The sequence below is a fragment of the Corapipo altera genome, unplaced genomic scaffold, assembly GCF_003945725.1.
Source record: "Corapipo altera isolate COAL_440 unplaced genomic scaffold, ASM394572v1 201, whole genome shotgun sequence".
NCBI lineage: Eukaryota > Metazoa > Chordata > Aves > Passeriformes > Pipridae > Corapipo > Corapipo altera.
The window spans coordinates 790,801-814,426 of record NW_020884940.1 but is presented as its reverse complement, the minus strand read 5'-3'; the positions used below and the strand labels follow the sequence as shown (position 1 = coordinate 814,426).

The following is a 23,626-nucleotide window of genomic DNA, read 5'->3' as shown; positions in this document are numbered from 1 at the left end:
AGAAAGAAAAAGAAAGAAAAAGAAAGAAAAAGAAAGAAAAAGAAAGAAAAAGAAAGAGGAGAAAGAAAAAGAAAGACAGAGCTGCTTTTGAGGAAGGTAAACTAAACCCCTGGGGATGAGGCAGACAAATCTGACTGTGGATTTGCAGCACAGCAGCTCCTGGGTGCTGCTACAACCCTGGGCACCCTCCCTCTGCAGAGCTCCCACAGCAACACCCTGATCAGGAGAAAATACTAATTTACAACACATGCAAGGCCAGCTTGAACGCTGGAGCGTGGAATTTACTTCGCTTCATCCTCCTTAAAGTGGCCACAAATCTTATTAATGGTCAGAAAACCTCTCACTGCTCTCTCCTCCCAAACCCTCACACCCCCCCACGGGGCTTTGCTTCGTTTCCTTTTCACCTTCTGAATTAAAAGAGAAACCAGCTCTAAGGGGGTGGGATTTTAAGTCCAGCTCAACGTTTCTGAGAGCCCCCCTGAATTTATTTCCCCCCCTTGGCATCCTCCCCCCAAAACCCACCTGTGTTTGTAGAGATAAAGCACAAACCCTGCAATAATCAGGGCGATGAAAGGCACGAGGATGGCGGCTGCCACGGAGCTGCTGTTGGATGCAAAGTGGTGTCCTATGGATTCAGGATCCGTTTCCATCATGCTGAGGTCTGAAACACAGCAGAAAAGAACACATTTCAAACCAGCACTGCAAGAAAATGGGCTTTGCTGGGGCTTCCAGGTGTCACCAGCAACTGGAAGTGGTGCTGGAAAAGGCAACGGAAAGCTGCTGAGCTGCAGATGAAGGATGGCCTGGAGATCCAGGCCAGCTTAGACAGCATCATTTATTTAGGACTGCAATTAAAGGGAGATGTAAATAGATTTATCTTGCCAAAATGTTCCAACTTGGATGCATAAAGCTGGGTTTTAAGGGGAGACTTTGAAATGCAATAACAGGCAACCTAATTCTCCATAAAGGTGAGAATATCCCCAAAAATCCCAAGAAAGAGATTAAAAGCTCAAACCACATTTTAAGAGATATTTAGGAGCTTAAACTTTGTCTCTTCTAAGCCCTCAGGAGCCTCTGGGATTTCTGAAAGGGCGACAGAGACACTTTCTGTGGCAGAAACGGGGCTTGGGCCTGTCAGAATTTGGCAACGTAGAGAAAAACCATGGTTTTTTGTGTGTTTTTTTTTGTCCAGGTGCTTTTTGTGGCTCCAAAACCTCTTTCTGTCTTTGAACAGCAGCCTGTTTACAGGCTTTACATTACAAATTTCGTTGTTGTGCTGTTTTGCCTCCCCCAGTCTCCTGCCCAGGGTGGGTTTAGCAGAAGGGCTGAAAATTAAGGCCAGGGACAGGAGAAACACCCCCTGTTTGAAACCCTCCACCACCACCAGGGCAGAGCTTTCAGAATCCAGGGGAAAAAACATCAATCCAAGGAATTTTACCAAGTCTCTGGAGGCCAAACTGCCCGAAGCCTTTGCCCCTCACGAAGCCCTGGTACACGAAGGTGCCACTCGAAGACTCCGATGAGACCTGAGGTGACAGGAGAGGGGAGATCAGCACGTCTGCCCAGCACTTCCCCGGGCTTTCACACCCATCTCACAGCACAGCCCTTTGCAAGCTCAGGCATGGAGTTAATTTGATTTAATTCCCCGGAAAACCGCGGTGCTCCGGGAGGCCTCTCAGTGCCCGACAGCTCGAGGCCCTCACGGCTCGAAGGAGGGAAAACAACAACAAAAAAATCCTGTTTGCAATAAACTCCACGAGACACTGCTGATCCCAGAGGGGGGACAAAGGCTCTGGGCCACCACTGGCCACGGGTCAAGCAGATGCACATTTCTGCCAAGCTCCAGTGGATCTCTGAAGGGCACGGGAAGCTCACAGGGGGGTGAGGACTTGGCTCCATTAGCTCTTTTGGCTTGATGTTTAGCAGACATAAAACGTTAAAATGGAATTAATCATGTTGTCTTCTCCTCAAGTGCTGTCTGGGAGACGCAGAGATTTCAAGCCACGGGGCAATAAAGCCACACAGAGCTGGAGGGAGCACGAGGAGCTGTCACGCCGTGTTACATCCCGGGCTGGAAAAGCGCCCCGTGGCCCCCTCAAGGACTGGTCACTGGAGCAGCCTCATGCTGCCACCAGCTCAGGGAGTTATCCCTCAGCTCCAGGGAGAGGAAAGCCAGGCTGTGACAGCACCAGGAGGAACTGTGTGGGTGGATCTCGTGCCCGAGGTGCCCCCGCACTTACGTGTCCGTCCAGAGCCCATTTATCGTTCTTGAACTTGTTGACAAAGATCTCCACCGGCCCCATGATCTGGTAAACCTGGAGCAGCAGGTGCACATCTTCCTTCTTGTAAATGCCTGCAAAAGAAGTGGAAATCACTGACTTTCTGCCTGAGAGGGCAGAGAAACCCCCCTCGTCACTTCAGGGGGGGACCAACCAACCCCGGGACAAGCGTCAGTCCCCACGAGAGGCCACCTCGTGTCCTCACCAGACACCTGGAGCTCCACACCACTGTGGTCTATCAGGGTGGCATTGACTTTACTGGTGGCAGGGTCGAAGCTGGTGACAGACAGCATGGCAGGCTGCTTCTTGCCCAGGTACTCGTAGGAGCCTTTCCACAGGGAATTCCTTGCGAACACGTCCGCAGGCACTGGAAAACACAGCGGCTGGGGATGCACCAAAACAGCAGCACTGCCGTGGATTTCCAGGTTTTTTTTCAGGAATCCAAATAGAGAAGAAGTTCCTTCTTTCTTTCAATTCACAGGCACATAATTAGATATCTCAAATCCCACCCTCTCCCTGGGCCATCACCGGTGAGGACAAAGCCAAGGAGAGGAGAACGAACGACCCCGTGACCTTAATTTGGTTGTTCTGACAAAAAAACAGCGTGAAAGCTTTAAAAAGAATCCCACCCCCAAAATAATTTATTAGGAAAAGCTAACAAAACCTATTAAAAAAAGAAAAAAAAAAAGGGTTGAGTGTCCAACCCTGGAATCTCTGGAATGCCCCAGGGAGGGGCAGTGGGTGTTGATGCACAACTTCTCCGGGGAAGCACGGACAGGGTGGAGCACATGGGCTGCTCCCAGCAAGGACCTGGGTTTGAGAAGGGCTGGGCAGGGATGGGTGTGCCAAGGTCACTGCTGTGTGTCCCATGGGAATGATCCCTCTGTGTACCTGAGAGCTTGGCGAGCGGCGGGTCCCGCGCGGTGCCCACGGGCCTCCCGCTGGGACGGACGTCGGCTGGAAGAGAGGGAAGATCCAGGGTGAGCTCCCCCCCTCCATGAGAGCCAAACAGCTCCGTGTCAAGGTTAGACCATGACTGTTCCTCTGTGGCAGGTAAAAGCTGGGTGAGGTGAAGGACAAAGAAGGTGCTTCCAGACCCAAACCAGCCGTGAGAAGCCCCTCAGGTGGCTCCAGGGGATCCTCTGGCTGGAGAGATCCTTCCCTTGGCTCCAGCTCCCACCAACTGAAAACCAGGCTCTGATTTTCCTCCCCTTTTGAGGGCAAAAAAATGCCAAACCCAAATGATGCTCTGGACACCTCTGAACCCTGACCCCAGAATGAGTCCCCAGGTCTTATCCACAGACCGAAAACTGCCTTTGTGGGATATCAAAGGCCTGTGGGCTCCACAACCAGGAGATAAACAAGGCTCTGGTGGGGGTCTGAGGGCTGCAGTGTCCCCTGGGCACCCCCAGACCCATTGGCACCCCCTGCCCAGGGCTTTACCCAGGCAGATGGGGGGTTTTCCTGTCCAGCTGCCATCGGCTTTGCAGGTCCTGTGCTCGGAGCCCCCGGTGAGGTAGAACCCGCTCTGGCAGGAGTAGATCAAGGTGTAGCCCAGGGATGGCAAATCCAGAGCTCCCACGTTGGCATGGGAAGGTGTCTCCGGCTGCTTACAGTGGTGAGCTGGAAGGGACAAGGGAAACAGGGATGAGGGACACAGGGAGGCCAGAGAGGGACACCAGGGTGTCAGCAGGGACAGAAACCTCCTGGAAGAGCTTTTACCCAACAGCTTTCCCTGCTCACTGAGAAATGCCATGCCTGGATTCTTCCCAGCCAGGTGAATTAATGAGAAGATTCCCATGGCTGGGATTGCTCTTGCTGGATAAAGCTCTCAGAGGACCCTTCACTCGGCTCCATGAACTGAAAATCAGGTTCTGCCATCCCCCACTTTAAAGGGAAAAAGTCAAAACCAAAGGATGTTAAAGCACCTTCTTTTGAGCTCTGAGCCCAGAACTGAGTCCCAGGTGTATCTGCAGAATGGAAACTGCCTTTGCAGGACACCAAGAGCTGGTAAATTAAGCCAGTGATTCCAGTGAGGGCATCACAGCTCTGTTTTTATACCACCTCTCTTCATGGGATCTGCTAATCATGTGCACCCAGCTGCCCACAGCATCACCCAGCGAGTCCTCAGAGGTGTGCAGTGGTCAGAAATCCCTGTAACTGCTCAATAACTCTCAGGATTTGGCCACAGAGGCTGAATGAGAGCTTGCCCAGCTCCCTGTCCCCAGAGCACGTGCCAACACTGCTCCAGCAGCTACTGCTGGAAATGTGTCACCCCTTCCCTGTTATGACTCCAAACAAGTAAATCCCAAAGCAGGGAAGCTCCCTCTCCCACTCACTGCAGATTCACAGGCTCACAGAATGGTTTGGTTGGCAGGGACCTTAAGGATCATCTAGTTCCAGCCCCCAATTTTTGCCAGCTTTGTCCTTTCTGCAGCTCTCCAACTGCTCCTAATTGAAAACAAACCCTTGGCAGCCCTCAGGAGGTACCAGCATCGCCCTCCCTTCACAGAGGAGGAAATATAAACCCCAGGGAGCTGGAAGAGTGACCTGAACTCACATGGTTTGGGAGCCCCAGCACTCATTAGCTCCTTCCAGAGCAACCACCCCTGTCCCCTGATGCCACATGTCAGAGCATTTAAAGCTGGGTGTCCCAGTTGTTCTGTTCACAGAACAAGCATCCACAGGGCTTGTTAGTGGAAAAATATCTCCCCAGTAAACCACCTCACGAGGGAGAGGAAAAAGCTCTTTAATACTCATGACCCAGAGGCCAGGATGGGTATCACCACTTAAACACATTAAAATAAGCTCCTTCTGCTGCAGCAGGGAGATGATGGACAGCTTAAAGGGGAGAGCAGCACGTTCCCAAAGAGGAGGAGGAGAAGCTCTGCTCTGCTGGAGAGCCCTCCTGGCTAAATGTTAACCTGCTCCCTGGGGCCAGCTCACAGCTCTGCCACCAAATGGGCTTTCAGGAGCACAAAACAACATTTCACCTGACAACTGTGTCTCTGAGGAAGGGACAGGCAATGAAAATCTCATCTGAAATCACAAGTGGCTGCTGGTGCAATGCCAGGAGAGAAGGGATGGAGTGAGCTCCCTTTTATCAAAGAGTGTTGGAGAGTCTCAGAGGGGTTTGGGTTGGAAAGGAGCTTAAAAATCATCCAGTTCCACCCCCAGAGACACCTTCCACTATCCCAGGTTGCTCCAAGCTGGCCTTGGAGACTTCCAGGGATGGGGCAGCCACAGCTTCTCTGGGCACCCTGTGCCAGGCCCTCCCCACCCTCACAGGGGAGAATTTCTTCCTCATCTCCCAACCTTCCTAAAATCTAATATATTTCCTCCAAGAATGTGTTTTCTCACAGCTCCCTCTCGAATTCCCAGCTCTCCTGAGCCAGTAACAACCCCAGCCTGGCTCCAGGCTCCAATTCCCTGTGCCATTCCCAGGACTTACGGACACAGTCGGGCTGGACGCCGCTCCATGTCAGGTTGGGGAGGCAGGTCCTGGTGGTGGAGCCCTGCAGCAGGTACCCCTTCTGGCACTTGAAAAAGATGATGCTTCCCACCTGTTCCAAGGGCAGGGAAACACTGAACTCCCCCAGTGCCACGCTGGGATAAAAAGGAGCTTCTAGAATTTTCCATGTTTGCCGTTCCCCCCTCGTCCTGTCGCTCCAGGCCCTTGTCCCAAGTCCCTCTCCAGCTCTCCTGGAGCCCCTTTAAGGAGCATTTCCCTGTCACACTCTGCCTCAGCCCCCACAGGAGCTCCAGAGGCAGCTCCACTCCAGTGCCAGCTCCCGACTGCCAGCTCAGACAAAAGTCAGACTTGTAGTGTCTCAGTATTAATTAAAACCTAAAATTAGTTCATTAACCCCCAGGATTAAGATAACTAATTAGCAGCAAAACTGCAGGATCCACTTGGCACGGGGTAACCACATGGAATCCACTCTCCCAACAGGGAATGGGCACCCACAGGGACAGCAGGAGAGGGAGCACCTCAGGGCATCCCTCTGGGTTTTCTCCCTCCATTCCACAGATTTCCTGCTGTATGGGAGCTGAGATAAAGGGAAACACCTACAGAATTTGGACTGAAAATTAATGGAAATGTGAGGAGTAATTACACCAATAACTACTAATTAGCACTGCAATTAATATCATGTACAATGCACTGCTGGTTAATCCTGCACAAACACAGCCTGAGGTCTGACACTGGGATCACACCATCCCAGGAGGACTCACAGATCTGTGCCAGGGCTCAGGCACGGGCTGAGCACGGCAGGTTTTGGGGATCCCACTGCCCTGGCAGTACCTGGTATCCCTGGGAATTGTTCTGCATCCCAAAGAGAGGCACGCCGGGGTCCGCACACGTGGTGAGGCTGGGGTCTGCAAAAACAGGGAGAGGGTTCAGAGGAGGGGCCACCCCAGAGCTCTGCACACACACCCTGCTGTGCCTCTGCTCAGCTGCAGTGCTGGGATGCTCCAGGGCCTGGCTGGGGGAGCAGGGAGCTGGAGCATCCCAGGATTCCCAGCCTTCCTTCTTCCACTCACTCACCACAAGCTCCACAGCCAACACCTCTCAAAATATCCCCATTAACAGGACTGTGGAAGGCAAGGAATAAACTAAGTCCCCCCAAAGCCAACAGTGGGGCAGGAGTGGCTGCCCCCAGCCTGCAGCCAGAGGAGAGCAGAGCACAACTTCTCTGCTTCCACTGTTTATTTTTAGGCCTTTATTCCTCAGGATGTGACTCATCAGTCCCTTCCCACGGACACGGCGCTGTCTCCAGGCCCTGGAGATGTGGTGAGTGACTAAACAAGTGCCACAGAACGTGGCTGATTTGGGGCTAATTCATCTCCCATCCTTTGGCTCTGCTGAAGCTGCTGTCATTTGTCACTGCTGCAGTTTCCATGGGAGCCCCCTGATAAATCACTGCCTGGAAAATAAAGAAAGAAAGAGCCCCACGGATGAGGGAGGCACAGGGTGATGGATGAGGGCAGAGCCTCGGCCTCCTGGCTGTGCCTGGGCAAGGTCTGGGTGCTGGAAGTTCGAAGCATCCAAAAATGGGTGAGATCTGAATAAATACAGCACTTGGGGTGCAGCTGCTTGGGTCACAAACTGCCATCCTGGGGTGAGGTTTTGCAGACACACAATTCTTTTCCTTCCACAGGATCAATAAACCATTAAGGTTGGAAAAGACCTTGAAGATCATTGAGTCCAACCATTCCCCCAGCACTGGCATTAAACCAAGTCCCCAAATGCCACACCTATATGGGTTTTAATTCCCCCCCTTCCCCAAGGCAGTTCCAGGGCTTGGCAACCCTTCCCATGAAGAAATTTTCCCTAATATCCAATCTCCTTCCTCGTGGTTTGCTTTGGGCAGACAGACCCTCAGCACCTTCCCTCGGCAGCAGGAACAGGGTTGGCTGGTTCAGCCCTCTGAGAGGTGGGTCCCACATGTGTACAACAGGATCCCAGACAAGGATCTGCAGGGAAGCACTGAAGCATTCCAATCCAACATTTCCAGCACAGGAGCAGGTGCTCTCAACCCCCTGGATGTGAGAAAGCTCCTGGTAAAACCAACTGGAGGTTCAGGCCACGACTCTTTCTGCATTCCTGTAGTTGGTGGTGCATTTAGGATGGAACCAGAAGGACTGAAATCCATGGGGAACAGCCCCATGGATGTGTTTCTCCCCATTGCCCACGTGGGGGGATGGTGGTGATGCCCTTTATCACAGGAGCCCTGCAGTTCAGGAGTGCAGCCAGGGCTTCAAACAGGCCAAGAATGCTGGGAGTAGTTCTGTGACACCAGAGGTGTCACAGGGTTCAAGATGAGCACCTGAGGAAGGTGTAGAAACGTCACCCTGAATCCCAAGGCTGCAGCTCAGCAAGGCAAGCTGGGGGAGTTTGGTTTCTGTCCACACACTGAGCCCCAGGAAGGTTTGGGTTGGGAGAGAGCTTAAAAATCATCCAGTTCCAGCCCCCTGTCTTGGGCAGGGACACCTTCCACTAGACCAGGTTGCTCCAGCCTGGCCTTGGACACTGCCAGGGATGGGAATCTAAGCAGGGAGGAGGAGGAGATGGGTTGTTTATCACCCAGTGCCCACAAACCAAAAGCATCGTCCCTTCACGTCCCCACTTTCGGGGCAACAAAACGCTCATTCCTGCAAACTCAGAAAAGAAAACCAAAAAGAAAAGAAGCAAGAGAAAACCAACAGGGAAGCTGGGTGAGGGCCCAGAGCTCTTCCCTTACCTATGCAGCTGGGCTGGGTCCCACTCCACGTCCCGTCAGACTGGCAGAACCTCCGGGCTGAGCCCACCAGCACGAGCGGGGCCAGGCAGGAGAAGGACACGGAGGAGCGGTAGGTGAAGCCTCTGTCCTCCCTCCTGCCCTGGGCTGGGGTCCCTGGGTCACCACAGAACACAGCTGGAACGGGCAAAGGGACAACAGGATGGCCATGAACCTCTTCAGGAGAAAGGAGTGTTAATAAAGCTGAAGAGAGGTCTGCGAACGGCCCAAACCCTGCCACCAACTTCGTGACTGGCTGCTCTCCTTGTAATCCTGGTAATTAACTTGCACCTTCTCCCCCATCTTTTCCCTTTTTCCTCTCTTTTTCCCCTCTAACAGCAGGCTTGGCTTCCCAATGTCTCCCTAATTGCACCATGTCACTTTGCTACCTGGTTCTGTGTCACACTAATTATCCAGGATCCAGGGAAAGGTGCAAGGAACAGGGGGAGGGCTTCGTGTGATTTAATATGAAAATGGCTATTGTGCAGCTGCCAGCCACTGGAAAAGGAACTCAGAGCTGCCTTTGGCATTAGGAGATATTGAACTCTTATTTTTTGGCATCAGCTACTGTATCAGGCACACAGGTTTCCACCCAGCCCCACTCTGCCCTCACAAAACATTCCCAACTCCTGCTGCCACACAGAGCTCTTGGCCAAAGGCTTTTTCCCCACGGCCTTTGGCAGTTCCAGGAGCCCTGACTGCAGCAGATCCAGCCACTGGGGAGACACTGGACAAACATCCAGTTTGGAGGAAAATCCTCAGGTTTGTTCCAAGTGTTGCAGAGGTGACCAACCGTGTCTCCAGGGCCACCCCCTTACAGGTGGCAAACCAGTGCCCCCAGCAACCTGGCTGCTGTGGGAGGTGGGCAGAGCGTTCAGACCTTGAGGCAGAGGCACTTCAGGCATCATCACAGCACGAAAAAACCCCACTGGCTTCAGTTCATGCCCCACTTCCCCTGGGCTTGGGGCAGGAGGCACAGCAGGGCCACTGACACCAGCCACTGAAACCAGCCACTAAAACCAACCATTAAACCCAGCCACTAAACCCAGCCACAATGGGAGCAGAGGTGATGGAAAGGGCATCAAACCAGCGGGTTTTGGGGCAGGATCCTCCCAGTCCCTGGCTGGGCTCCTACTCACGGAAGCACTGGGGGACGTCCCCGCTCCAGGTGCCGTTGCCCTCGCAGGTCAGCACGGCGGGCAGGGACAGCTGGTACCCCTCCAGGCAGGCATAGCTCACGCTGGACCCCCAGCTGAAATCTGTGCCCACCACCTTCCCGTTGGGAATGGCCTGGGGGGCTCTGCAGGTGATGGCTGTGGGGGGAGACAAAAGACAAAAGCAGGCTCAGCTCCCGTTGCTTCTCCACGAAGGGCACGGTCACGTAGGGCCAAAGCCACGTCCTGCCCTCCAAGGGCATCTCCTGGTGTGCTGGTTTGAGCCACCACAAAAATCTAAAGTCTAATTTCCAGGCTTCCCCCACCCTTTCCCATAATTTTATCTCAAGTTTCAGGCAAGAGGCTTCTACAGCGGAAAAGGGGAAGTATATACATGGCACAGACTGGGGTGAAAACTCCAGGATTTTACTTTGAAGTTTGGAGTTAACCAAACCATAGAAAATGCTGACCCCCAAGCATCACCAGTCCCACCCCTGGCCCTGCACAGACACCCCTCAACAATCCCACCCTGTCCCTCAGAGGATCATCCAAACCCTCCTGGAGCTCTGGCAGCTTTGGGGCTGTGCCCACTGCCCTGGGGAGCCTGGGCAGTGCCCAACCACCCTCTGGGGGAAGAACCATTTTCCCTGATCTCTCTCCAAATCAGAGTCACTTCATTTCCAGCTGAAGGGAAGAACATGCCCTGACTTGGCATGAAAACTCATCTCGGATTCCCTGGGAGATTGATACGTTTTGGACAACCTGGCTGAGCTTCAGATCAGCAGCTAAAGCAACAACCTGTCGGTATTTCATCCACTCTGGGGTGTTTTAATAAGACATTTTTGCAGTGCTTTGCTTTTCAGCTCAGGGGAGCATTGAGAAAGATGCTAAACCTGTGCAAATCAGCCCGGCCTCCAAACATGACTCTTGGCCACATTCTGGATTATTCCTGCGGCATTAGCTCAGTGCAGAGAATGAAAGAGCAGCGTAAGAATTGCTCTTTACAGCCTCTGAAGGAGCTGCAGTGCATTATAAAGTTCCTCTGTGGTCTGTATTTGTATCAGCATGATGACAAGTGAATTTTCCAGATTGCTAAAGAAGTGCACAGATGCTGCTACAAGTCTTATCTGCACTTGGTGGGTGAGTAAAACACTCACAGAAGAGATCCAGCCTGCCCAGCAACTGCTTTATTATTTCCTTTTTCTATCTCTGAACCACAGGAGCAATCTCAGAACAGAGGAATAATGAAAAGGCTCAGAGGAAACATTTTTCAGATGATTCCAGATGATGCCAAGAAGCGTGTGCTTGCAAAACACAATATTTCAGTGGAGTTTGATCTGAGTTTTCGTGAAGAGGAAGGAGTCACTTTGCTCCCTGGGCTTCGCTCTTCCCTCTCTACCACTCAGGTAAGAGCAGCTGCCTCCCTCCCAGGCACAGTGTGGTGATTGATGGACTTAAAGAGAGCAAGGTTTTCGTGCTGTAAAATGTGATAGATGGTGTAAGAGCCATAAACAGGGGAGAGATGGAACGACAGAGCTAAGAGAAACACCCAGGGGGGCTCCAGGCACGACGCAGAAGTTGCCGCTACTTTTTACCTCGTCCCAAAAACTTTGGTGGCCTGGGGACCCCTCCTTACCCTTGCAGGCGGGTTTGGTGCCGTTCCAGGTGCGGTCCTTGGTGCAGGTGAGGGAGGAGGCCCTGTCTGACTCCATCATGTAGCCAGGGGTGCACTGGAACACCACGGACTGGTTGTAGGTGAAGTCGGAGCCCAGGCGGACGCCGTTGGCCGGCACGCCGGGGTCGCCGCAGTTGATCACTGCCAAAGGCAAGGGGAGGAGCATTTCTGGCTGCCCAGCCCTCCTCTCACACCTCTGGATTTGCCTGAGCGAGAGACCTGATGGTCCTGAGTGCTTTGGGCAGGCAGGATGTGGTCAGAGGGCCGTGGGCAAGGGAGGGTTTGGAGCACACGGCACACGGAGTGGGCCAGGCTCCGGCACGTGGAGAATCATGGAATCAGAGAATCACAGAATCAGCTGGGCTGGAAGAGACCTCTGAGATCATCCAGTCCAACCCTTGATCCAACCCCACCCTGGTTCCCAGCCCATGGCACTGATGCCACATCCAGTCCCATCTTAAAAACCACCAGGGATGGAGAATCCCCCACTTCCCTGGGCAGCCCATTCCAATGGCTGAGCACCCTCTCTGCAAAGAAATTCTTCCTAATCTCCAACCTAAACCTCCCCTGGCACAGCTTCAGACCCAGCCCTCTTGTCTTGCTGATGGTTGCCTGGGAAAAGAGACCAATCCCCCCCCGGCTCCCCCCTCCTGTCAGAGGGAGGGAGGTCTCCCCTGAGCCTCCTCTTCTCCAGGCTGAACAGCCCCAGCTCCCTCAGCCTCTCCTCACAGCACTTGTGCTCCAGTCCCTTCCCCAGCCTCGTTGCTCTCCTCTGCACCTGCTCCAGCCCCTCAATGTCCTTCCTGAGCTGAGGGGCCCAGAACTGGACACAGCACTCCAGGGGTGGCCTCACCAGTGCTGAGTCCAGGGGCAGAATCACTTCCCTGGACCTGTTGGCCACACTGTTCCTGAGCCAGGCCAGGATCCATTGGCCCTCTTGGCCACCTGGGCGCACACTGGCTCATGTGCTGGCTGTGCCTGTCTTCAGTGGAGTGAGCAGGGACCTTAATGGCACATTAAGACCTTGCAAGAAGCTGTATTAACACACATTAAACATTAAAGCAAACCCAGGTCAGGTCCTGGCTGGGGGAAGGCAGGTCCCCCCCTCTTCAGCCCAGTTACTGCCTCTTATGTAAGGCCACATTTGGCCCTGTCCACGTTCCTCTGCAGGAAACACAACCCCTTCCCCGAGGCTTTTCTGAGCAGGGGCTCTGCTCAGGCTCCTCCCAGGAACTCTCACGTTCAGGAGCAGCCCCAGAGAGCCCCTTGAGGGTGGCCAACATCTACTCACGGAATTATTACAGGGCTCCCTTCATCCAACTGGAAGAAAACAAACTCCAAGCAAGACTTTTCCATTAGGCACTGACAGAGAGCACGGGCTGAGCCTCTGCTGCTGCCAGGACACAGCTCAGCGCAGTTTCTCAGGGTGACACACGGTACAATGAGCCCAGACACCCCGTCCCCAGGGCCCTCATCCCCCAGGGATCTATCCCAGTGCTCACCTGTGCACTCTGGACTGGTCCCAGTCCACGTCCCGTTCACGGTGCAGTGCCTGCTCAGCACCCCTGTGGAGTAATAGCCCTCCCTGCACTGGTAAATGATGGAACTGGAGAAGACCAGACCATCGTTGAAGATGACCCTGGCATTGCTGGGGGTTCCTGGGTTCCCACAGGATATCACTGGAAAGCAAAATGGCAAAGTTAAAAAAAAAAAACCAACAAACACCACAAAACACAAACGACCCCTCCAAAAAACGAGGCTTTCCCCCTGCAGTGAACTGTTCTCAGTAAAAGTAAGATGTGCTGCAGAGCTGCTGGATCAGCTCAGAGGGAAGGGGCTGTTCCATGGACAAGCAGCTGCATCAATCCAACAGGATCCCCAAACCACTCCCCAGCTCAGAGCAAGGCTCTGCCTTGCCAAGGATCTGCATCTCTCTCAGGGGACTGGAAAACACTCTGTCCCTGCATCCGCTCAGGCCCTGAAGCTCCAGCCCTGTTCCTCTCCCAGGCAGATCCTGGGAGAATCCCCTCTGCCTGATGGACTCGTGTCCATTTACTGCAGGGTTTTATCCTGCAATAATCAACCTCATGGTCCTACAGCTTAACAAAGCAGTGGTGCCAAGCCTGGAGTCTCTCCACATTCGAGGAGTTTGGGAGCCTGGAGCTGAGTGTGTCGCTTTTGCCTTTGGGATCCTAAAATATCCTGAGTTGGAAGGGACCCACAAGGATCAGAGGCCAAGTCCTAATGTTGGGATGTCAACAACTGTGCAGCATTGAAAGGAAGGAGAGCAGTAAGGGAGCCTGCTGCCCTCCCACTGTGGCACTGCTCACTGCCCAGCCATAGCCAATTATCCCTTCAGAGGAGGGAGAATATCCTGGGAATACAATTACAGGGTTGTCAGTGCCCAAGTTTTATGCCTGAAGTGCCTCAGCACCCCAGGAACAAAAAGGCCTGGGGATGGTGGAGCACAGAGCCCTGCCAGGACAAAATAAGCACCTGCAGTAATTGCCCCCAGCCTCTCATTGACTCCAAAATTACAGCACCCAAAAGAAAATCACAGGAATCAAGGAAAGGCAGAACACTCCTGGCTGCCCCCTTCCCCAGCAACACCCCAAAACCTGTGTGAGAGCAGGGACCTACGGTGACCCATCCTGGGCCCTCCCTGCACCACACACCCCAGTTTTTCCAGTTGTTCTCCACAACTGGGGAAGCACAAACTCCAGCAGGAAAGCCACGAGCACAGCCCACCAAGGCGAGGAGGAGAGGAGCCTTCTTCCCCTCTTGTTGCTTGGTTTGCTGACAGCCTGTTAACACAGGAGCTGCTTGGAGGCAGATCTGTCTGACAGGAGGAAACTAATAACTGCTCTGGGCTGTGTGCACACAACTCATCGTGGCTCCCGAGGTGGAGCTCGTTACGGATTCCGGTGTCATTTCCAAGAGATGCTGGGATAAAAGTCAGATTCCATCACCTCGGAAAAAAGCTCTGAATTACCATTTCACTGCCTGCCCATCCATCAGTTCCCTCCTGCCCACCCTCCTCCACTTATTCATGTGGTCAAAAACACACACGGACGACCCCCAAATTATTACTTCTGGGACTAGGAGGGGACTCGTGGGAATGGTTTAATGGAAGTGTGGATCAGCTGGGACCTGCATGGGCCAGACACAAGAGAAGTCATAAATATAAGGATGAAAGGATTGAATGTCTGAAATAGCAATTTAAATATCAGTAGGATCTAATCATGGAAGAGAGCAGTAAGGGGGTAAATAATTCCCTCTGGCTGCAGTGGGAGGTGTAAAATGAATTAGGAACACCAAAAAAAAATGGTTTCTGAGGCCACTGGGGGGGCCTGCAAACAGGGACAGTGGGACCCCTGACAACAACCAGAGCTGATCCCCACGATCCCATCCCTGCAGGGGGAATCTGGGAAGCTCCTGCCTCTTACAAAGTGCCTCTGCTATAGAAAACATCCCAGCTCAGAGGTGCTCCAGAGCTCAGCAATAATTAATCGGGTTCCAATCCACACACATCCATTTTCTGAAAAGCTTTCAGGTTTCCCCTTGCCTTCCTTTGCTGTTTCCTGGGAGAAGGGAATTTCTCTGGGTCCTGATCGGGCACGTTCAGACAATGCTCAGACGAGGCCACTGAGCTGCCCCCCCCCCAGCACCCTGAGCAGGGCAAGGAGCAAGTGCTGGTACTCATGAAACATTTAATTTCCCCTCACTCTGCCCAGAAAACCCCCGTGGACAGGGTGAGAGGGGTGTGAGGAGCAGCCAGCCCTGCTCTCAGGCACGAGGTGCCAGTGGTTCCTGTCACTGAGGTGACATGTGAGCCCCGTGTCCTTTGCATGTCCCCCCTCCTCTGAGCTGCTCCTCATAACCCCCAGTTCTTCTTTCAGGCTCTGCTCCCATCCCAAACACTCTCCTAATGATGTCTGACACATCAGCAGGACCTCCTGCTGGAAGAAGGGACAGCTCAGGGCTTGTGGAGTCTCAAAGCCTTTCCTTCAGGGCTGGTAATTTCCAGGCTGTTTAATTTAACCAGTAACCCATAACCCACCCAACTATGCAGAGAGAGGAAGAATAAAACAGTCTAGACCCGAATCCCAGCCCTGCCACCTCCCATGTCCTCAGCAGTCAAATGAGCAGCAGACAAAACTCTGCTCCTTTTCCCACTGTTATCACTTAAAATAAATCATTTCTCTCTACTGAAACTGCCAAAGAGCAGCCAGAGCCCTGACTCATTTTGGATGCAGCTTTAATTCCCTCGGAGAAACAACAAACACTATAAAAGCAAATATTCTGCTCAGCTTTTAAGAGGAGGAGGGAGTGTAGAGTACAACTGTGAGCCCCTTCCTGCATCCCTCCTCGGCGAACACAGACAGGGCATCAGGAAGGAGGAAAAAGGAAGAAAAAAAACCCCCCATCTAAAATTACATTTACACTTTAAAATTTGCTGGAAATTAAAGCTAAATGAGGCCTGAAATCTGCCACTTTGGAAAGCTGCTCTTACTGAGCACAACAAAAGCAGAGTTCCATAAACCCGGGCGAAGCAGGAGGCTCAGGCAGAGCCCCTGCAACTCATCTCTTCACTCCAAACTATTTGTCCATTCTGGGAAAAGCAGTTGGGACTTCTTCCTGCCTCCCTGTTCCTTTGGTTCCCTTAGAAGATGTTTTAGTGGGTAAAAGGTACGAGATCCAGAGCTGAGGAGTTCCAAGGTGACCCCACACACCCTGGACTGGTCCCAGTGCAGGAGGACACGATGGTGCCACATCAGCTCCCTGATCCCTAAGTCAGGCAGGTGCTTTGGAATTGAAGCTGTTAGAGCATCTTACCCTCTCTGAAATGGAGATAAGGGCCTTTCTCTCCCTTCCTCCCTGCTGTTGGATTTGCACTGTGCCCACAGGCACTTCCACATCCCTGTGCTGTGGGTGCCCATCTCCTGCTGCTCGGGCTGAGCCTCTCTGTGCCCACCCAGCAGCTGATCTGGGGAGCAACTTCCATGAACTCCCTGGTGACCCGTGAAGCACCATCAGCCTTGATTTTGCTCCATTTTGGGAGCTGGGAGCAGCAAACCCACAGCTGAGTCCCAGTGAATGCACCACCGAGGTGCCCATTCCTCCCAAGGACCCTCCTGGGCACTCAGCCTTCACCTCCAACTGCCAGGAATTCACCCCAAAGTCAACTCCCCTCTCCCTCTCCTATAAATACCTGTTCCAGAGGGCTGAACACACCACTCAAAGTGCAGCCAGAGAACTTGGGACTTGTGGTGAATACAAATGACAGGGACCAGCTCATCCCTGGGCATCCCTCTCCTACACTGGCCAGTCAGCACTTAACATTAAGTGACTACATTATAGGCATAATGTTATTATTATTCATAAAGTATAGAAAAAAAATCTGCCAGGGATCTGGATTTTGGTGCCTCTGGAACCTGATGGGTTATTTATCCTGAGATTAATGAATGGAGCCTTCCCACTGATGGAAAAAAACAGAGAGTGGAAAAAAAACCAACCTCCTGAGATCTGAGTGTATTAATAACATGATTCAGTGTCTTTTCAATCAAGAGCACCATCAATTTGGAATAAATTTCCAATTCATTTACAAACTCTCTCTAAGCTTTTGGCTTTTGAAACAGCTGGAGAGAAGCACTTGCCCAGGTCTCCTTGCACTTGGTCTCCTGCCTCATTTTTGGCTTTTGTTCTTACCCCAGCTGGTTTTTAAACACTTGTCTAAAACAGTAGCAGGGAGCAGCACAGCCCAGAGAATCCAGTGAGGGGATTATTTATTGGATTATAGGGTCTTACGTGATTCCCTCAAATGGAAAAATCAGGGGGTTTGGGGTTTTCAAAACACAAAAAAATGTGCTTACTGGATTATAATTTGCATTTTGCATTTCTGCTTAATGGAAATGACTCCTGCATGTGCCAGTTCCAGCTCAGGGAGGGTGGAATCTGCTGGTGTTTCTCACTCTGCTGAATTTCCCCCACAAGGTAACAAGGAATTAGTGGCACCCAGAGCTCTGACACTAAAAAAAGGCTGTTTCTGATCAGGAAGACCAGGGGACCCCAGTGATTCCTGAACAACGGTCTGGGGGTGGGGATGGCAGGAAATAAGGACCAGATCCCAAAGGCTCTTCCTGCCCTACACCTCTACCCAGATGTTGGCACTGACGTGAGCATCCCAAACCCCTTCACACATTCCCTGTGCAGCAGAACCCAGCTGAGCCTGCAGAGAAGTCATGCTCCAAAAACCCTCCTGTGGGGTGTGACCCATGGATGGCTGGAAGGAGGAGGAGAACCCAGGAGGAGGAGGCTCCTGGGCTCACATTTCCTCCTCAGTGTTTGGAGGAGGTGACAAGCAGGAGAATCTGATTTCATAGAATCACAGAATCACAGAATCAGCTGGGTTGGAAGGGACTTCCAAAATCATCAAGTCCAACCCTTGATTCAACCCCGCTGTGGTTCCCAGACCATGGCACTGATGCCACATCCAGTCTTATCTTAAAAAACTCCAGGGATGGAGAATCCACCACTTCCCTGGCTGAGCACCCTCTCTGGAAAGAAATTCTTTCTAATCTCCAACCTAAACCTCCCCTGGCACAGCTGAAGACCGAGTCCTCTTGTCTTGCTGATGGTTGCCTGGGAAAAGAGACCAACCCCCCCTGGCTCCCCCCTCCTGTCAGGGAGTTGTAGAGAGTGAGGAGGTCTCCCCTGAGCCTCCTCTTCTCCAGGCTGAACAGCCCCAGCTCCCTCAGCCTCTCCTCATGGGAATTGTGCTCCAGTCCCTTCCCCAGCCTCGTTGCTCTCCTCTGCACCTGCTCCAGCCCCTCAATGTCCTTCCTGAGCTGAGGGCCCAGAACTGGACACAGCACTCCAGGGGTGGCCTCACCAGTGCTGAGTCCAGGGGCAGAATCACTTCCCTGGACCTGTTGGCCACACTGTTCCTGAGCCAGGCCAGGATCCATTGGCCTTCTTGGCCACCTGGGCACACTGTTCCACGCTGTTCCAGCACCAAACGGCCGCTGGCAGAGGGACCGGGCCGAGGTGATTCTGGGGTGATTCTGGGGACACCCAGGGGGCTGGGGAGGTGACAGTACCTTCACACTCGGGCTGGGTGCCGCTCCAGGAGCCATTGGCCTGGCAGGTCCTGTCGGAGGAGCCGCGCAGGGTGTAGCCGGGCTCGCAGCTGAACCGAACCACGCTGCCCACGTCGAAGGTGTCCCCCAGCCCGATGCCATGGGAGGGGATCCCCGGGTCACCACACACGCCCTGGCTGCCCCCTGCATGGAGAGAGAGCAAGCACATGATGGGTTTGGATCTTCTTCCCCCCTCTGAGAGGAATTTAACTCTGACTGGCTGCAGGAATTCCAGATGGAAACCCCCCCACTCCTGGTTTGAAGCTTGTTGCAAACCATGGCCATGATTCCTGAATGCCAGGATGGAGCTTCCACCAGCTGCAGCTGCTTCTGGTGGCAGCTGCTCCAGCATCAATCATGTGGACACTCTGAGGCACTCCTGGGGACAGTCCTGTGCAGGGCCTGCAGCTGGACTCCATGATCCTTGGGGTCACATTCCGTGATTCCGGGGTTGCTTTCCCGCCAAGCAAGAACTCCAGTGTGCTCCAAGCCCCCCCAGCACACCCCACTGTATTCACAGAACAAGGAGCTGTTGGGTTTGGAGCACAGGGGGAGAGAAACATCCACTCCTGCAGGCTGGGAACACTCGGAGCTGGAAGTTGGGGAGCAGCTGGCAGGGGTTCCCTGGAGCAGGCTGGAGGGATGCCCACCTCCCTGCTGCCTGCACCGTGTTCCTGGCTTGCTCCACCACCAATCTGTGTGAACACATCCCCTCCCAGGGCAGGAGAGCCCATTTCCCTGTGGCAGCTGGTGATGAAGTGCCCAGTTCTGGGCCCTCTTGCTGCAGGTCCAGCCCCTGCTCTGTGTGACACAGAACATAATGAGCACATTCATCATGTGGGGAATGAACTTCCCTGGGCACAGAAGGGGCAGAATGCTCCAGGTCCAACATTTCCTTTCACATAATGACTCGTGCCCAAGTCTTTTGTTTCATCTGGCAAAAAGTGCTGTCACACCGTGGGGATCCTTCACACACAGCCTTTGGCAGGAGACCCGGGCTCTGCTCTGCCTCCTCCCTGCTTCTTTAACTGCTCCACCTGAGTTTGGTGGCAAGGAGGAGCCTTTCACCAAGCCCTGGGGTGGAAATGATGGTTCTGGGATCCTGGGCATCCACCCAGCACCCCCCTCAGGGCCATCAGCCTCCAAAAAGTCATTCAGCAAACACAGCAGGTGTCAGTAGGAACTAGGCAGAACAAATCTGAGTGTTCCCAAAAATCCACCCACAGAGATGACAGGAGAGAGTGAGGAAGAACTACATGGGGAAAAGGCACGAACTGGAGCAGAAAACCCTCCTGAGCAGCTCCAGAGCAGGAACTCTGCAGACATGGCTGCTGAACACCAGGATGACTCCACTTAAATTTCCCCTCCCCTCCCAAATCAGAGGTTAAACTTGGTCAAGTGGCGCTGCCAAATCTAAGTGGCATTATTAAAAATTAACACTTGTCCCGAGTGCTTTGCTCAGTGTGTCACATCCCGTGTGTTGTCCAGGGAACAAGGGATGGGATGGCTTGGGGAGGGCTTTGCACAGCACCCCACCCAGTCAGCCAGCACCCTTCCCTCTGCTGGAGACCACCAGACCCCCCTGTCAGCACATCTCACTGCATCCCCCAGGATCTTGACCCAAATCTGTTGCACCAGGGACTTTTTCTGCGTGTTAGGATGTTCTCAGGGCAAGACCTTTCTCACCCAGCAGTGGGGAAGGACTTCTGCTGCCAAACTGCCAAACCTCTCTCTGTGGAGGTGCTGATGATGTGGAAACTCATTGTAGCAGCTTCCACCTGCCTGGTGCAGGCCTGGGGCTGCTGTGGGGCTGTAACAGCAGATGTCAGGCCCTGGAAAGAGCTCCTTTTATGGGAGAGCACAGGGAAGAGGGTCAGATGGTGCAGACAGGGTGCAAGGACCCAATTTTGTGTCCCACACGTCCCTCCTGCCCGGGCTCTGCAGGGAGAACTCCCGAGCAGCAGCTGCAGCTCCCTCCCAGCACAGCCATGTGCTGCAGGGATTTATTTCTCCTCCTGCCAGCCCAGAGCTTCACTCCCTGCCAGTGCTGATCAGCCAAGTTGCAGGAGGCTGGGTGGCTCAGACACAATCTCCCTCTGTACCATGAGGGCTTCTCCAGCTCAGAGCCCCTCAGGTGCCCCCTCACAGGGTAAAAGGGCTGGAGGATGATCACAGAAACACAGAATTGGAAGGGACCCACAAAGACCATCCTGCCCAACCTTCAGCCCTGCACAGGCCCATCCCCAAGAGTCACCCCCTGTGCCCCAGAGGATCAGCCAGACCCTCCTGGAGCTCTGGCAGCCTTGGGGCTGTGCCCACTGCCCTGAGGAGCCTGGGCAGTGCCAACCACCCTCTGGGGGAAGAACCTTTCCCTGAGATCCAACTTGACCCTGCCCTGACACAGCTCCAGCCATTCCCTGGGTGCTGTCCCTGGTCCCCCCAGAGCAGAGCTCAGTCCCTGCCCCTCCTCTGCCCCTGCCCAGGAATTGGAACTGCACTGAGGTCTCCCCTCAGTCTCCTCTGCTCCAGCTGAACACACCGAGTGCCCTCAGTGTCCTCCCACGGCTCCAAACCCAGGCCCTTCCCAACCTTGTTGCCCTCCCTTGGACACTCTCCAATGGCTCAATGTCTTCCCTGCTCTGTGCTGGGAATGCCCCATGCCCTCCCTGGCCAGCCCCTCACCTGAGCAGTGGGGCAGGGCCCCGCTCCAGCGCCCGTCCAGCTGGCACATCCGCGTGGAATTCCCGACCAGCGTCCGCTTCCCGAGGCAGCTGTACCGGACCACGGAGCCCACGGTGTGCTTGTCCCCCGAGATCTGGGCGTGGGGAGGGGACCCGGGGTGGCCACAGGACACCACTGCAGGAGACACAGGCGACAGCTTCAGCCCCACAGCGGGGGTTGGGTTGGGAGGCACCTCAAGGACCATCTCACTCCAAGCCCCGCCGTGGGCAGGGACACCTTCCATCGGGCCAGGCTGCTCCAACCTGGCCTGGGACACTTCCAGCTTCTCTGGGCGACCTGTGCCAGGGCCTCAGCGCCCTCAGAGAGAAGCTCAGTGCACAGAAAACAAAGACATGCAAAAATCTCTGGGTTTTTTTAACCCCACAAACCCACACGTTCAGTCGTAAAACCGACCCGAGCTTCCAAAGCTTTGAGAACACCCACAAATCCTCCAAGTCACGCTCAGCATTTTAAGGCAGGAGATCCCTGGCACTCAGCTGGCAGGCTGGGAGCTGAGGGATATCAGGCTCCAGGTTTTTAACAGGTAAATCCCCCCCTGGAGCCCCCCCAGCTGTGGTAGCAGGGGATGTCACTTCTCAATTCCCCTGTGCAGGGTCTGCAGGGTGAGGACGGGACATGCTGCTCACAGAAGGAAAGGAAAATGTGCCCAAAACTCCTTTGCATGGCCAGGTGTGGAGGGGTAATACAGGGGGAAAAAAAAGGATCAGCCATGGCTTTGGAACAGCTTCAGCCAGTTCAGATTCCAGGAGCTCCGTGGCCATTCCTTATCCAGGGAATGGGACTGCAGCTGGTTTTGTGTCCAAAGGGACAAACTGGCTGTGCTGGGGGGTGGGTCCTGCCTGCACCACCAGCTCACTGGGCAACTAAGACACACTTTGGATCCTGATTTCTCCCAGGGTAGGAAAGGGGACATCACCACTGACATCTTCCCAAAATCCACAGAGACCTCCTGGCCTGGGTGTTCCACGAGACCACTGGGAGGATTCTGTGTCTTTCCACAAAGACAAACCATCACCCAGAACCTCCCAATCCCAACCCTGGTGGCAGAAAGAGCCAGGATCCTGGGGAAAAAAAAAAAAAGGGACAAAACCAGAGCAAGGGTGAGGAAGCAAATGCTTTTCAGCACCTGCTCTGCAGCAGAAGGAATTTATTCTGTATTTCCTTCGGTGTCATCTCCCTCCCCGAAAGCTCTGGGGATGAGTGGGAGTGTGTCCCCACTCAGGTGTCACCTCACTCAGGGGTGTCACCTCACTCAGGGGTGTGTCCCCACCCAGGTGAGCTGGGTGGGGACACACCTTCCTTCCCAGGCAGGTTTTTGCTCCAGAGGTGCTTTTACCCTTCTCCCCCTGCCCTGGTTTGGCTGGAGCTGCTCAGAAGCAGGAAAACCCACTGGGCTCTGCCTTCCCCTGCAGAGGGAACCCACCTCCAAAGGGATCTCTCTCCTCACACCACCACCTTCCCCTCCACGGGCAGGACCTGGAGCCTACTGATAGAAGGATTCCCATGGATTCCCAAGGTTTTTACACTGAGCTGAGCAAGAAGGAACTCCGCAGGCTGCAGCCCCGGGGTGGGTGGGATTGTTCTGGAGCACTTACAAAGACACTGTGGGAGGGCACGGTCCCAAGTGCCATCCCCCTGACAGGTGAGGACGTGTGTCCCCAACAGGTAATATCCATGGCTGCACTGATAGGACACAGTTGTTCCAAAGCTGAATCTGTGGGGCCCGCTGGGCTGCACTTGCCGGACGCTGTTTTCCAGGTGCCCGGGGTCAGTACAGTTTACAACTGCAAACAAACAACAAAAAACCATCATGGCACAAACCAAAGGGGGTGACAGAGCAGAGGGTTCTCCAGGAAAGAGCAGGGAAATGGGGGGAAAACTGCAAATCACACATGCAGTGAGTTAAAGGGGTGGTTTTTTTCCCCCCCCCCCCCGTCCTTTTGTTTTGAGATTCTTTAGGGTGGAAATAGAAAAAAAAAAAGATGATTATTTAAAGGAAAAAGAGAGTCCAGGCAATGCTGCAGGGGCTCATCTGGCCATGCAGGGCTCAGCAGCAGAGCCTGGATCTCTGGTCCCAAACAGGGACATGCATTATCCAGTTGGGAATAAATGATCCCAAACTGGGATGTACATTACCCAGTTAGGAATAAATGATCCCAAACTGGGAGATACATTACCCAATTAGGAATAAAGTGATCCCAAACTGGGATGTACACTACCCAATTAGGAATAAGTGATCCCAAACTAGAACATACATTAACCAATTAGGAATAAGTGATCCCAAACTGGGACATACATTAACCAGTTAGGAATAAGTGATCCCAAAATGGGACATACATTCTCCAGTTGGGAGTAAGTG

At 53.6% G+C, this 23,626-nt stretch overlaps 1 protein-coding gene across 2 annotated transcripts in view; it reads right to left on the bottom strand.

Annotated features, from left to right (window-relative positions):
- Positions 1-23,626, bottom strand: part of CSMD2 (CUB and Sushi multiple domains 2) — a 252,563-nt gene that overhangs the window by 1,791 nt on the left and 227,146 nt on the right. For both annotated transcript variants that reach the window (XM_027661147.1, XM_027661148.1), the window contains 15 exons: positions 22,863-23,051; positions 21,208-21,381; positions 18,487-18,669; positions 12,889-13,065; positions 11,348-11,527; positions 9,697-9,870; positions 8,522-8,695; positions 6,583-6,656; positions 5,731-5,842; positions 3,723-3,902; positions 3,171-3,236; positions 2,485-2,646; positions 2,241-2,353; positions 1,439-1,526; positions 523-661 (listed from right to left, as the gene is read on the bottom strand). In XM_027661147.1, coding sequence (XP_027516948.1) covers positions 523-661; positions 1,439-1,526; positions 2,241-2,353; positions 2,485-2,646; positions 3,171-3,236; positions 3,723-3,902; positions 5,731-5,842; positions 6,583-6,656; positions 8,522-8,695; positions 9,697-9,870; positions 11,348-11,527; positions 12,889-13,065; positions 18,487-18,669; positions 21,208-21,381; positions 22,863-23,051 — 2,185 coding nt within the window. The remainder of the gene's footprint in view (positions 1-522; positions 662-1,438; positions 1,527-2,240; positions 2,354-2,484; positions 2,647-3,170; positions 3,237-3,722; positions 3,903-5,730; positions 5,843-6,582; positions 6,657-8,521; positions 8,696-9,696; positions 9,871-11,347; positions 11,528-12,888; positions 13,066-18,486; positions 18,670-21,207; positions 21,382-22,862; positions 23,052-23,626) is intronic.